Source organism: Haematobia irritans, chromosome 1, assembly GCF_050003625.1.
Source record: "Haematobia irritans isolate KBUSLIRL chromosome 1, ASM5000362v1, whole genome shotgun sequence".
In the NCBI taxonomy this organism is placed as follows: domain Eukaryota; kingdom Metazoa; phylum Arthropoda; class Insecta; order Diptera; family Muscidae; genus Haematobia; species Haematobia irritans.
In genome coordinates, this window is record NC_134397.1 from 25437059 (window position 1) to 25452498 (window position 15440).

Sequence of the window (15440 nt, forward strand, 5' to 3'; positions counted from 1 at the left end):
AATATATTTTTCAGCGTAGCATTCGCAATAATACGAAAATACGAATTAATTGCATTTATTTTCCTTTCCTTATACACAATTGTGAAATCACTTTTTATACCCTCCACCATAGGATGGGGGTATATTAACTTTGTCATTCCGTTTGTAACACATCGAAATATTGCTCTAAGACCCCATAAAGTATATATATTCTGGGTCGTGGTGAAATTCTGAGTCGATCTGAGCATGTCCGTCCGTCCGTCCGTCCGTCTGTCCGTCCGTCTGTCCGTCTGTCCGTCCGTCCGTCTGTTGAAATCACGCTAACTTCCGAACGAAACAAGCTATCGACTTGAAACTTGGCACAAGTAGTTGTTATTGATGTAGGTCGGATGGTATTGCAAATGGGCCATATCGGTCCACTTTTACGTATAGCCCCCATATAAACGGACCCCCAAATTTGGCTTGCGATTGCTCTAAGCAAGCAAGTTTCATCCGATCCGGCTGGAATTTGGTACATGGTGTTAGTATATGGTCTCTAACAACCATGCAAAAATTGGTCCACTTTTACGTATAGCCCCCATATAAATGGACCCCCAAATTTGGCTTGCGATTGCTCTAAGAGAAGACAATTTCATCCGATCCGGCTGAAATTTGGTACATGGTATTTGTATATGGTCTCTAACAACCATGCAGAAATTGGTCTACATCGGTCCATAATTATATATAGCCCCCATATAAACCGATCCCCCGATTTGGCTTGCGGAGCCTCTAAGAGAACCAAATTTCATCCGATCCGGCCGAAATTTGGTACATGGTGTTAGTATATGGTCTCTCACAACCGTGCAAAAATTGGTCTACATCGGTCCATAATTATATAAACCGATCCCCCGATTTGGCTTGCGGAGCCTCTAAGAGAACCAAATTTCATCCGATCCGGCCGAAATTTGGTACATGGTGTTAGTATATGGTCTCTAACAACCGTGCAAAAATTGGTCTACATCGGTCCATAATTATATATAGCCCCCATATAAACCGATCCCCCGATTTGGCTTGCGGAGCCTCTAAGAGAACCAAATTTCATCCGATCCGGCCGAAATTTGGTACATGGTGTTAGTATATGGTCTCTCACAACCGTGCAAAAATTGGTCTACATCGGTCCATAATTATATAAACCGATCCCCCGATTTGGCTTGCGGAGTCTCTAAGAGAAACAAATTTCATCCGATCCGGCTGAAATTTTTTACATGGTGTTGGTATATGTTCTCTAATGATCATGCAAAAATTGGTCCACATCGGCCCATAATTATATATAGAACCCATATAAACCGATCCCCAGATTTGACCTCCGGAGCATCTTAGAGGAGCAAAAGTCATCCGATCCGATTGAAATTTGGTACGTGGTATTAGTATATTGTCTCTAACAACCATGCCAAAATTGGTCCATATCGGTCCATATTTATATATAGCCCCCAAATAAACCGATCCCCAGATTTGAGCTCCGGAGCCTCTTGGACGAGCATTATTTATCCGATCCGGTTGAAATTTGGTACGTGGTGTTACTTATGGTCTATAACAACCATGCACGAATTGGTCCATATCTGTCCATAATTATATATAGCCGTCATATAAATCGATCCCCAGATTTGTCCTCCGGAGCCTCTTGGAGGAGCAAAATTCATCCGATCCGGTTGAAATTTGCAACGTGGTGTTAGTATAAGGCCGCTAATAACCATGCCAAAATTGGTCCAGTTATATATAGCCGATCCCCAATCACACAAACATTGGTCCATATCGGTTCATAATCATGGTTGCCACTCGAGCCAAAAATAATCTACCAAAATTTTATTTTTATAGAAAACATTTCTATAGAAAATTTTGTCAAAATTTTATTTCTATAGAAAATTTCGTCAAAATTGTATTTCTATAGAAAATTTTGTCAAAATTTTATTTCTATGGAAAATTTTGTCAAAATTTTATTTCTATGGAAAATTTTGTCAAAATTTTATTTCTATATTATTTTTTTTCCAAATTTGATTTCTATAGATTTTTTTTCCAAATTTTATTTCTATAGAAAATTTTTTCCAAATTTTATTTCTATAAAAATTTTTTTCCAAAATTTACTTCTATAAAAAATGTTGTCAAAATTTTATTTCTTTAGAAACTTTAAACTTAATTATATACGAATTTAATCGGACTTTTTAGTTTAATATATACCACGTATGGACTATGTGGTATATATTACGATGTTAGGAAGTTTTAAGATTCCTTGCCATCGGCAAATGTTACCGCACCCCAAGTAATTCGATTGTGGATGACAGTCTTCAGTAGAAGTTTCTACGCAATTCATGGTGGAGGGTACATAAGCTTCGGCCTGGCCGAACTTACGGCCTTATATACTTGTTTTTAATTATATCTTAACGAATCATTCCTTAAAATTGGTAGCTCAGCGGCATAATTTCCCAGCAAAACATTTGGAAATTCTTCCTAGGTCATTACTTTGTAATGTATATCCACAACTGCTTTTCTATAGATGGACTTATTTTTCACTTAATAAAAAGAGAAGATATATATAAAAATGGTTTATTTTCGCAGTTTTCGCAATAAATTTAAATTTTCTGTTTATAAAAACAGCAACGAAAAATAATATACAGAAAATTTCCAAAAAAACAACAACAATGATTAAAGAAAAAAACCAACAATAACAAAACAAAACGAAAAAAAAAATATTTGAAAAGTATGCCGATACATTATTAGCTAGACATTGGCAATGGATCACGGTTGCCACTCGGTGCCAAAAATAATCTAACAAAATTTGAAGAAAATTTTACCAAAAATCTACGAAATTAAAAAAAAATATTTTGAAGTCAAAATTTTATTTCTATAGAAATTTTTATTTGAATAGAAAATTTTTCAAAGTTTTATTTCTATAGAAAATGTTGTCAACATTTTATTTGCATAGAAAATGTTATGGACATTTTTTCAAAATATTATTCCCATCGAAAATTTTTTCAAAATTTTATTTCTATATAAAATTTTGCCAGAATTTTATTTCTATAGAAAATTTTGTCAAAATTTTATTTCTATAGAAGATTTTGTGAAAATTTGATATCTATAGAAACTTTTGTTAAAATTTTATTTCTGTAGAAAATTTTGTCAAAAATTTATTTCTATAGAAAATTTTGTCAAAATTTCATTTCCATAGAAAATGTTATAGACATTTTGTCAAAATCGTATATCTATAGAGACTTTAATCAAAATTTTATTTCTATAGAAAATATTGTCAAAATTTTATATGTATAGAAACTTTTGTCAAAATTTTATTACTATAGAAAATTTTGTCAAAATTTTATTTCTATAGAAAATTTTGTTAAAATTTTATTTCTATCAAAAATTTTGTCAAAATTTATTTCAATAGAAAATGTTGTCAACATTTTATTTCTATAGAAAATTTTGTCAACATTTTATTTCTATAGAAAATTTTGTCAAAATTTTATTTTGTCAAAATTTGATATCTATAGAAACGTTTGTCAAAATTTTATTTCTATAGAAAATTTTGTCAAAAATTTATTTCTATAGAAAATTTTGTCAAAATTTTATTTATATAGAAAATGTTATCAACATTTTGTCAAAATTTGATATCTATAGAAATTTTGTCAAAAATTTATTTCTATAGAAGATTTTGTCAAAATTTTATTTTTATAGAAGATTTTATCAAAATTTTATTTCTATAGAAGATTTTGTCAAAATGTTATTTCTATGTATAGAAAGTTGAAGTACCTCCCTCTTAGATGGAGAGGAAGAATTTGCAAAATCTACCAAAACATCAAGAATTCTACCAATTCTTGCGGTAACTTTGAGTGTAATTATGGATATATGTCCTCCATTTCTTCGGGATAGATCTACTTCATGTCCAAGATGGGAAATATTTCACGTTCAAGTCTCAAAGATCACGAAATGTCTCCGTTTCCAATTCTACGATCTCGAAGAAAAAAATATATAGTTATATATAATATATAGTTTTTATAACTTAATATACTTTATCCCACTTCAAATTATTCCAATAAGAAAACTTATAACTTAATATACTTTATCCCACTTCAAATTATTCCAATAAGAAAATTTACCCTAATTTGCGCTAAACATATAAAAATTTGATACGAAAAACTACCCCTGAGATAATTTTATAGAGTTTCATGAACTAAAATCATCGCATTGAAAATTGATATCAATCGTCTACAATTCAATGGAAATTGAATCATCACCCCTACGATCCCTATTAATCCATGCGATATAAATATTGTCATCACATGACATGAACATGTTCCCCATCCAAAAATGACATTTTGCTCTTGAAGCACGTTTGATGTTAAACTTTTGAAGTCCATCAATATTTTTTTGCCACACTAGATATATTTAATAAAAAATAAATTTAATATAAAAACGGAAAAGATGCATTTATTTCCTACAGAACAAATACTTTCCTTCAGGATTAGAGATAACATTTTTTTGCTTTTAGAAAAACTCGTTTGGGTCAAAAGAAAAATTGGTCTGTCTAAAATTTCGTTCCTTGGGGTCGGTACTATATTCGGAGGTCGAATTGAAATTTTCGTGGTTATTCTGATAAAATAATTTATTGCAATGCAAACAAGGTTTTTGTTTTCATTTATATCTATATTAAAAAAAAATATAAGCGCGAAAATTAAGGGGTTTTCAATTGGAAAACCAAACATAGTACCAGCTGTAACAAATACTATGTGGTAATTATTTCTAGTACTCACTTACATTATTATATTGCATACAATATATACCAGATTTTCATAATAATAACAACATCAAGTATTTTTTGAAAATTGCTACTAAGCTTTCTTTAAATTCATAACATTTGGCCACCTATTCGACTTTAATACTTTCTCAGTGGTTTATGAATTCTCTTTCTTTCACTCTCTCTCACTCCCTCTTTCTTTTGGTAATGTTCCGATAGAAAATCTGTCATTTACATTACTCTGCCATTTATGATGCTTAACTTTTTATTTACATGAGAAGTTTTTCAAAATTGCTACTAAGCATTCTTTAAATTCATGACATTTGGCATATACCAGTTATTCGACGTTAAGACTTTCTCAGTTGTTTACGAATTCTCTTTCTTTCGCTCTCCCTCTCTCACTCTCTGAATAAAATTGGGATTAGCCTTTCTTTTGGTTATGTTTCGATAGAAAATCAGTCATTCAATTACTCTACCAATTATGATGCTGAACTTTTTCTTTACATGAGAAATGTTCACGTAATAAGGTTAAATGTTAATAAAAAAAACTTGTTTTCCCTAAAAAAAATAGCTGGCAGAATTCATATCAATAATATGTTTTAACCAGGAACTGGTTTTGTAAAATAATTTATTTCTTTTTAACAGGTAATTAGAATTTTGTAATTACGGAAATATGACACTATTTTTATTATTTAAAAAAAAAAGAAAAATGTAGAATATTAACAACTTAACTCTTGTTACCTGTTAAACGCGATGAATGAACTAATTTCTTAATTTTTTTTCCATGCTATGGTTAATGATCCCCCCAATATGTTTTAAGAGAAAAATGTTATTTTTGGCCGGTGAATATGCACGATATTCACGATTGCCCACAAGAACTCAAGCGTCGCAGATGGTACACTCAAAATAAAAATGTGACCCCACCACAAAGGGAAGTTTTGATTAATTTTAGAAAATCTTAACGAAACTGTAGTACAAACGTTAAGTAAATATTTTTCGACAAATTCAAGAAAATTTATTAGACATAATTGATTTTTTAACTTGTAAACGAAATTTTTGTAGTGTGACGGAAGAAATTAGAGTTCAAAGTTGCAAACTTGTGTTTAGAGCCAGTATCAGTATCAGTGCCTTATTGGTACAATCTTTATGCATCAGTAAAAAAATTAAAAATGATATTTCCATTCCTTGTGCACAATTTTAAGTAGATCGGTGGGAAATTTTGATCTACGCTAGTCATATGATTGTAAATCGGAAGACAGATATATATGGAAGCTATATCTTAGTCTGAACCGATTTCAACCAAATCCGGTATGCATATTTGTCATGTTAGTCCTAACCTTGTGCAAAATTTTACGCAACTCGGGGTAAATCTTTGGCCTCTGGGGCCATAGGATTGTAAATCGGGCGAAAACTAAATATGGAACTGAATAGTCTATATATGGGAGCTATAGCTAAATCTGAACCGATTTCAAATTCGGTATAAATATTTATAATGTCTATAATATAATGTTATAATGTCTTCTACTCCCTGTGTAAAATTTCACGTAACTCGGAGTAAAACTTTGACTCTGGGGCCGTAGGAGTGTAAATCGGCGAAAGCTATATCTAAATCCGAACTGATTTCAATCAAATTCGGTACGCATATTTATATTGTTAATTCTATTTCCTGTGCAAAATTTCACGTAACTCGGAACTAAAAATTGACCTCTGGGGCCATAGGAGTGTAAATCTATATATGGCAGCTATATCTATATCTGAACCGATTTCAACCAAATTTGGTACGCATATTTACAATGTTAATTCTACCCCCTGTGCAAAATTTCACGTAAATCGGAACAAAAGATTGGCCTCTGGGGCCTAAGGAGTGTAAATCGGCCGAAAGCAATATATATGAGAGTTATATCTGAATCTGAACCGATTTGACTGATATTCTGCAAAATTTACGAGACTCGCAAAATATTCAATTACACGAAATTGGAAGAAGATCAGTTGATAATTACATCAATTATGACCAGATCGGTTATAAATATATATGGCAGCTATATCTAAATCTGAACCGATTTTTTCATCAATAGGGATCGTCTTTGAGCCGAAAAAGGACCCTATGCCAAATATGAGGACGATCGGACTTAAACTGCGAGCCGGACTTTTCACAAAAATAAATCAACAGGCAGACATCGTTAAATCGACTCAGAATTTAATTCTAAGCCGATTGGTATACTAAAAGATGGATCTGTGACTATTCCTTCTATATTTACCAATATTTTATTTACCAATATTTTTTTCAAATTAAATCTGAATTGAATTTGAAACAAGTATATACAGTAGTAAGTTCGGCTGGGCCGAATCTTAAATAACCACCACCATGAATCAAATTAACTATTAAATTTGATTCATGGTCCTGTTTAATTTGATTCATGAATTCATGGTACTTTGAAAACGCTTAGGTGTGGCGGGTTACTTGATAATATATAGAATTTCAGGGGGTTTGATGACAGATATTCTCCCAAGCAGATACTTTCAACCAGTACGCTTCCCGAAGATAAATTTAAAGATTCTACCTATGAAGACTAGACCAGATTCTGGATTTATAAGAACCAATTTTGTTTGACTTTTAGAGAAAACATAAACATATCGTATAATTGATGAAAGAAAGCCTTAATTTAAAATCTTAAAGTTGTAGATTTTTACCGCCATTATTTAAATGATTACGAAGAGTAAAATCTTGAGCTTTTACTTTCAGTTTCACTCAATTTTTATGATTAGTGCGCCTGCTATCGATGCCTTACGAAATGGACCGGTAAAAATAAATGAGATACAGATTTTTTTGAGGGTCCAATTTTTGGTACTAAAATACCTCTAGAATTCAAATTACAGGTAAATCGGATTGATAATACGGTTTCTAGAAACCCAAGAAGTAAAATCGTTTTCGCTACACCAATTCTTGGTATTAAATACCTCTAGATTTCAAATTTCAGAAGCCCAAGAGGTAAAATCGGGAGATCGGTCTATTTGGGGGCTATACCAAAAGATGGACCAATATGTGCCATTTTCGGTACACCAATTTTTGGTACTAATATACCTCTAGATTTCAAATTTCACGTAAATCGGATTGATAATACAGTTTCTAGAAGCCCAAGAAGTAAAATCGGGAGATCGGTCTATATGGGGGCTATACCAAAACATGGACCGAAACACCCCGACACATCCTTTTGTGGTCATAAAATACCTCTAGATTTTCAATTTCGGGCAAATCGGATAGTAAATACAGTTTCTAGAAGCTTAAGAAGTAAATTCGGGAGATCGGTCTGTATGGGGACTATATCAAAACATGGACCGATAGGCACCATTTTCGGCGCACATATGAATGGTTCTAAAATACCTCTAGAATTCCAATTTCAAGCAAATTGGATAAAAACTATGGTTTTTATAAGCCCAAGACCCCAAATCGGGAGGTCGGTTTATATGGGGACTATATGAAAACTTGGACCGATATAACCCATCTTCGAACTTGACCTGCCTGCAAAGCAAAAACGAATCTGTGCCAAATTTCAGAACGATAGCGCCATTATTGAAGGCGTGATTACAACAGTCAGACAGACAGACAGACGGACATGCTTATATAGTCTTAGAATTTCTCCCTGATCAAGAATATATACTTTATATAGTCGGAAATGATATTTCGATGTGTTACAAACGGAATGACAAACTTATTATACCCCCGTTACAATTCTATGGTGGTGGGTATAAAAACGATATTCGACTAAACAATTGACTGATTTACCCCCATTTTCATGAAGCTCCGTTAGTGCTACGTTAGCTAACTAATTTTTAAACCGATCTATGGACATATGTGTCATCTTGCCTATACATTCTATATGCCAGTTAGGAGCTTAACTGCTAAAAATTTTTCAGTTAAAGTTAACTGGAGAAAAGATCTTTGCAATTTACTTTCTGTTAACTGACAGTTAAAGCCTAACGGAGCTACATGAAAATGGCCGTTAATTAGATATGTTACTTTATCAAAGCTAAAATTGATCGGTGAGAAATATTTCACGAAAATTTTTTCAAATAAAATCGGAATCGAATTTTACAAAACAAAAGTGCAACTAAACAATTGACTGATTCTAATAAATCTTTTATCAAAACTAAAATCAAAAAATCAATAAAATTTTAATTGAATTAATAAAAATTTTTAATTAAATTCGATGATCGATATTTTTATTAATTCAAATAAAAATTTATTGGATCAATTAATTTTGTGCTTATATTAAAAGAAAAATTTTGGATCTTATTTACAAATGCCACTTCAATCCTTATCTGCGGAATTATTCTATTAATTTTTCAAACTTGGGTTATAACGAGAGAATTGAATAAAATTTAAATTATGTAGTAGTAACTTTATTTAGCAGAAATTGTAAAAATTATTAAAGTGCTGTATATAACAGCACCACGTTGATTATATTCAGTTCCTACCCTAAAATCATAAATTACCTTTAATTTTATCACCGCCATTCATGGTGTTAGCATCGTCATCTTTGTTGACACTCGTCACTGCCATTATCAGAGAGTGAGATATTTTGTTTGAAATGGACTTAAGAACTAAGTGGGATCACTTTATGGGTAGAGCAAAACACGTTTTTCTTAGAAAATTTCACAAATTTCTAGATTTGAAAATAATAATATTTCCAAAAAAAAATGTTTTTTTTTAATATTATTTTATTATTTTTCTATTTCAAAGAAAAAAAACGTTTTTCTTAGAAATCTTCACAAATACAAGATTTGAAAATAATATAATGTTTTAAAAAAATTTATTGTTTTTTATATTTTATGTAATTATTTTTGTTGTTGTCACTATTATAAAAAAATTTATTGTTTTTTATTATTTTTCTATTTCAAAGAAAAACACGTTTCTTAGAAAATTTCACAAATTCAAGATTTGAAAATAATATAATACTCGTATTTTAAAAAATGTTGTTTTATTTTATTTTATTTTATTTTTTTAATATTTTATTTATTGTTCAATCACTTGGGGATTTTTTTCCATACAATTTTCTATACAATTTAATATTATGTTTTCACAAAAATTGTTTTGTTTTTCTTTTCTTGTTAATTAACAATCAATTAATTTCAATTTTTAATGTCTGACATTTATTGAAGATTCACAGTGCAAATCTATATTCTCATTTTATGGGCATTTCAATTAACTGTAAGTGTTGTTTTTTTTGCTTCCTTGCTTAAATAACCAATGAGCAAAAAAAAAAAATGAATTTCAAATCCGAAGAGGAGACCTTTCACAAGATTTTTTAGTAAAGATTTTTTTCCTTCTTCTATTTCCCTCAATACGGTTTGAATGTCACGTTTGGACTGATTCTAATGGGACAATTGCAAGCATATTTAAAAAAAAATGTGGCATATGAGATATTCCTTGTACATCGTTAAAATGACGAAGTAAAAAAAATTGTTTCTCCTCTTTCCTGATTTTGTGAAATCATCCCACCACCATCAGGGAAGCTGTCATAAATGCCAGTTGTTGTTATTGTTGTCACTGATGTTATAAAGTTTACCCCTCATATAATTGTCCACAGATAAAATGTGTTTAAATAAAACTGAAAAAAAAGAAAGCAAGAGAAATGTAAACACGCATCATTTTATTAAAAAAAGAAAAACTCCGATTAAAACTTTTACTTCTTGTTATTTGGTATTTTACAAAATCGTCTCCAATTGTGATCTGCCTTCTAGTGTTTAGGGCTTATCTAAGTCTAATCTTATATCTAATCTATCAAAAACTTTCCGCCTGTATCCCCCAAAGACAAAATAAAATTTTCATTTATCATCACATCGCTATTAGCAGCACAATCTTGGAAATGTCATTATCATCTTCGAAATGGCATTAGAAAAGTAATAATAAAGCTTTTGTCAATTTTTATGATTGGAAATTTGTAGGGTTTTAGCAATTTTCTCCAACGCGGCTTGATATAGAAAGGTGATCTAACATAAAATGTCCCTACATTTGTTAGCTATTCAAAATTTAAAATTTTGGCTTTTATCTACTTTGGAATAAATTAATACGGCGATTTTCTCCAAAACGTCTCAAAAAAGACTCAAGTGAGAACAACAAAAGAAATATTTACGTTTGAAAATGCCGATTCTGGTGATTTTGGAAAATTCGAATTTCTCGAAATCTATAAGAGATAGATTTTTTAACGACACAATAATTTACTCGCTTAGCTTCAATCCCACGGCGGCGAGTTCTGTGTACCGGATTGACCCGATGGACCCCATCCATTGGTCAGCGGCTGTCACATCAGTGTACGTGTTGTTTCGTCCGTCTTTTTGTGTTGGAGAAGGTGCATCCCGGGGAGCCTTCTCCGTTTGCTGTTGGTCCGAACCGGGATAGAGGAGAACCCCGGACCATGGTATTATTCAGTCTGCCGAAACCTGATCCACCACCGTTCGGTTTCGGTCAGGTGTAACCGGTGCTTGGAGTGGGTGCATTACCGGAACTGCTCTGGCTTAACATCGCTGCGGGAGTATAGTCATACTGACTACGTGGCAGGATGCTGTGCCAGCGATAGCAGCAGTGGGTCGTCTGACTATGCGACCCTCCGACATCTCCCGTACAACAATATTCTCCGCCGCAGCATCTTACACCCAATATTGTTGTCCCAGTTCTGGATAGTGCATTGTTTTTGCAATTAATTGCAACGGGCTCCGAGGTAAGATTAGCGAAATCGTGGACTTTATGAATCGGAAAAGGATAAGGGTCGCGGCGATTCAGGAGACTAAGCTGAATTCCACCTGCAGCCTACGCCATTGTGATGGATACAATGTGCTTCGAAAGGATCGCACAAGAAGTGGAGGTGGTGGCCTGGCTTTCATAATACACCGTTCCGTGCAGTATAGACCTATCCCGCTTGTGCCAGACACTAGTGACCCGTATATGGAATGTATGGGGGTAGCAGTCAAGTCTGGGGCTGGAGATAGAGCTATACAATGTGTATATACCGCCGGTTGGTAGCTGTGCTCCAGGTTATTGCCCAAACATTGAGTGGCTATTGTGCGGGCATAACCGATTGATTCTAGGAGACTTTAATGCCCACCATGAACTTTGGCATTCACTCCTAGGTAATGACCAGAGAGGCATAGCTTTGGCAGAGCAGATAGATGACTCCACATTTTGCACGTGAACGAAGGTGAACGAAGAGGCCCCCACAATAATTATGGGTGACTGCAGCAGTTCGCCAGATTTATCTTTATCGTCGCCTGATAAAGGACGTTTCCTGGCAACCCGTTATTTCATTGGGATCGGACCACCTCCCCATAATTCTCACCATTAACCGACCCTCCGATTTCATAACCTCTGAACGCCGGCCGTTTATCAATCAAAAGAAAGCCAACTGGGAAGGCTTCAGAGAATACACCGATCGCCGCTTCAGAGAGCTCCCGTCCCCCTCTCATGTTCATGTTGCCCAGAGGGCGTTCCGGGACATCATCAACGCAGCAGCCGCTCGCTTCATACCCGCTGGTCGAATTGCCCAAGTGAGGCCAAACTTCCCAGGCGAAGCGGCGGGACTCGCAGACGACCGTGATGAACGCCGTCGTGCTAACCCTGCTGATCCTAGAATCAGAGAACTAAATCTAGAGATTAGTAAGATAGTCGACGAGCACAAGAGGAACACTTGGTTAGAGCACCTGAAGCAATGTAACTTAGGCACAGGAACTTGTAAATTGTGGTCAACAGTGAGAGTCCTCTCGAACCCCGCTACAAGGGATGATGAGATTTCAGTCACCTTCGGCGACGTGACTGTGACTGATCCGAAGAGATGCGCCAAATACTTCAACCGACAGTTTGTCCAGCATCCCGAGAGTGATAGAGCGAAAAGGAGAGCCACTCGTCGCATACGTGGTCTCCGAGCCGACGACACACCACAATTTACCGCAGACGAAGTTACCAATGTCATCAACAGCGCGAAACCATCTAAGACGCTGGGCCCCGACGGAATTTCAATGCTAATGCTGAAGCATCTGGGAATACTGGGAGTTGAGTAGCTGACCAGACTCCTCAATTTGTCCTTGGAATCACTCATTATACCCGATGTCTGGAAGGTGGGAAGAGTGATTCCACTACTGAAGCCAGGCAAAGATTCGAGTAAAGGTGAATCGTACAGACCGATATCCGTTCTCTCGCCAGTAGCCAAGACACTTGAGGCACTACTCCTCCCCAGCCTTGTGAATAATTTTCCAGCTGCCCACCATCAACATGGATTCCGTAAGGTAAACAGTACGACGACAGCCTTACATGCCATTTCGACACATATCAATAGGGGACTTAATCAGCCCAAGCCGTGTCATAGGACGGTCCTCGTGGCGCTTGACCTATCAAAAGCGTTCGATACGGTCAACCATGCCACATTATTCGAGGACATCGAGAACACGTCCCTACCGGTAGGAACGAAGCGTTGGGTTCTGAATTATATTTGTGGACGCCAGTCGTACGTGGAATTTAGGGACAATAAGTCAAAACCCCGTAGAGTTAAACAGGGAGTTCCCCAGGGCGGGGTGATATCTCCGGCACTGTTTAACCTCTACCTGTCCTCGATTCCACTCCATCCTGACTGCGTCGATATTATGTCTTATGCGGACGATTGCACAATCATGGCATCCGGGCCCATTGTTGATGACATTTGCGATCGATTAAATGTCTACCTCGCTGATCTTACCAGTTATTTCACTGCAAGAAATTTGAGGATATCTCCCACCAAATCCTCAGCCACACTATTCACTACATGGACGGCGGAAGTACGCAGGCAGTTGAATGTCAGAGTCGATGGCGAAACAATTCCGACAACAAATTACCCCAAGATTCTCGGGGTCACATTCGACAGCCTTTATAAGTCGTCCGCCCATGCCACTGCAATTTGTGATAAGCTCCGCGGTAGAAACAATGTCCTCAAGTCGCTTGCCGGCAGCACTTGGGATGCGGACAAAGAAACCTTGTTAACTACATATAAGGCAATTGGTCGGTCAGTGGTAAACTATGCAGCGCCAGTGTGGACACCTCAAACGAGCGATACGCAGTGGAATAACATGCAGACCTGTCAGAATGCTGCCCTTAGAACCGCAACAGGATGTCTTCGCAGTACACCCCTGGATCACCTTTATGCGGAGACCAAGATCATCCCAGTGCGTCGACACAACTAAAGGGTGATTCTTTTGAGGTTAGGATTTTCATGCATTAGTATTTGACAGATCACGTGGGATTTCAGACATGGTGTCAAAGAGAAAGATGCTCAGTATGCTTTGACATTTCATCATGAATAGACTTACTAACGAGCAACGCTTGCAAATCATTGAATTTTATTACCAAAATCAGTGTTCGGTTCGAAATGTGTTTCGCGCTTTACGTCCGATTTATGGTCTACATAATCGACCAAGTGAGCAAACAATTAATGCGATTGTGACCAAGTTTCGCACTCAGTTTACTTTATTGGACATTAAACCAACCACACGAATGCGTACAGTGCGTACAGAAGAGAATATTGCGTCTGTTTCTGAGAGTGTTGCTGAAGACCGTGAAATGTCGATTCGTCGCCGTTCGCAGCAATTGGGTTTGTGTTATTCGACCACATGGAAGATTTTACGCAAAGATCTTGGTGTAAAACCGTATAAAATACAGCTCGTGCAAGAACTGAAGCCGAACGATCTGCCACAACGTCGAATTTTCAGTGAATGGGCCCTAGAAAAGTTGGCAGAAAATCCGCTTTTTTATCGACAAATTTTGTTCAGCGATGAGGCTCATTTCTGGTTGAATGGCTACGTAAATAAGCAAAATTGCCGCATTTGGAGTGAAGAGCAACCAGAAGCCGTTCAAGAACTGCCCATGCATCCCGAAAAATGCACTGTTTGGTGTGGTTTGTACGCTGGTGGAATCATTGGACCGTATTTTTTCAAAGATGCTGTTGGACGCAACGTTACGGTGAATGGCGATCGCTATCGTTCGATGCTAACAAACTTTTTGTTGCCAAAAATGGAAGAACTGAACATGTGGTTTCAACAAGATGGCGCTACATGCCACACAGCTCGCGATTCTATGGCCATTTTGAGGGAAAACTTCGGAGAACAATTCATCTCAAGAAATGGACCGGTAAGTTGGCCACCAAGATCATGCGATTTGACGCCTTTAGACTATTTTTTGTGGGGCTACGTCAAGTCTAAAGTCTACAGAAATAAGCCAGCAACTATTCCAGCTTTGGAAGACAACATTTCCGAAGAAATTCGGGCTATTCCGGCCGAAATGCTCGAAAAAGTTACCCAAAATTGGACTTTCCGAATGGACCACCTAAGACGCAGCCGCGGTCAACATTTAAATGAAATTATCTTCAAAAAGTAAATGTCATGGACCAATCTAACGTTTCAAATAAAGAACCGATGAGATTTTGCAAATTTTATGCGTTTTTTTTTTTTAAAAAAGTTATCAAGCTCTTAACAAATCACCCTTTACATGTTGTCAAAGCAGTACCTCTTGGGTTGCCATCGAAGTTGTCATCCGAATCATCATCTTGTGGATAGACAACCTCCACCCAGTAATGTAAGGGTCGATCTTCACCTTCTAGAGCACGAGATCCAGCGTTACAAAAGAGAGCCTCTAGACCAGGCAGCATACCAGACAGGTCTGAACTGGATTCATGAGGATACT

At 35.8% G+C, this 15440-nt stretch overlaps 1 protein-coding gene across 2 annotated transcripts in view; it reads right to left on the reverse strand.

The window, feature by feature from the left end:
* LOC142220469 (uncharacterized) overlaps nucleotides 1-9542 on the reverse strand; it is a 61513-nt gene extending 51971 nt beyond the window's left edge. Inside the window, exon 1 of one of the 2 annotated variants that reach the window (XM_075289643.1) lies at nucleotides 9236-9542. In XM_075289643.1, the coding sequence (XP_075145758.1) occupies nucleotides 9236-9302 (67 nt within the window). In that variant the 5' untranslated portion in view covers nucleotides 9303-9542. The remainder of the gene's footprint in view (nucleotides 1-9235) is intronic. The other variant, XM_075289642.1, reaches the window with a different exon arrangement.
* Nucleotides 9543-15440: the final 5898 nt, after the last annotated feature.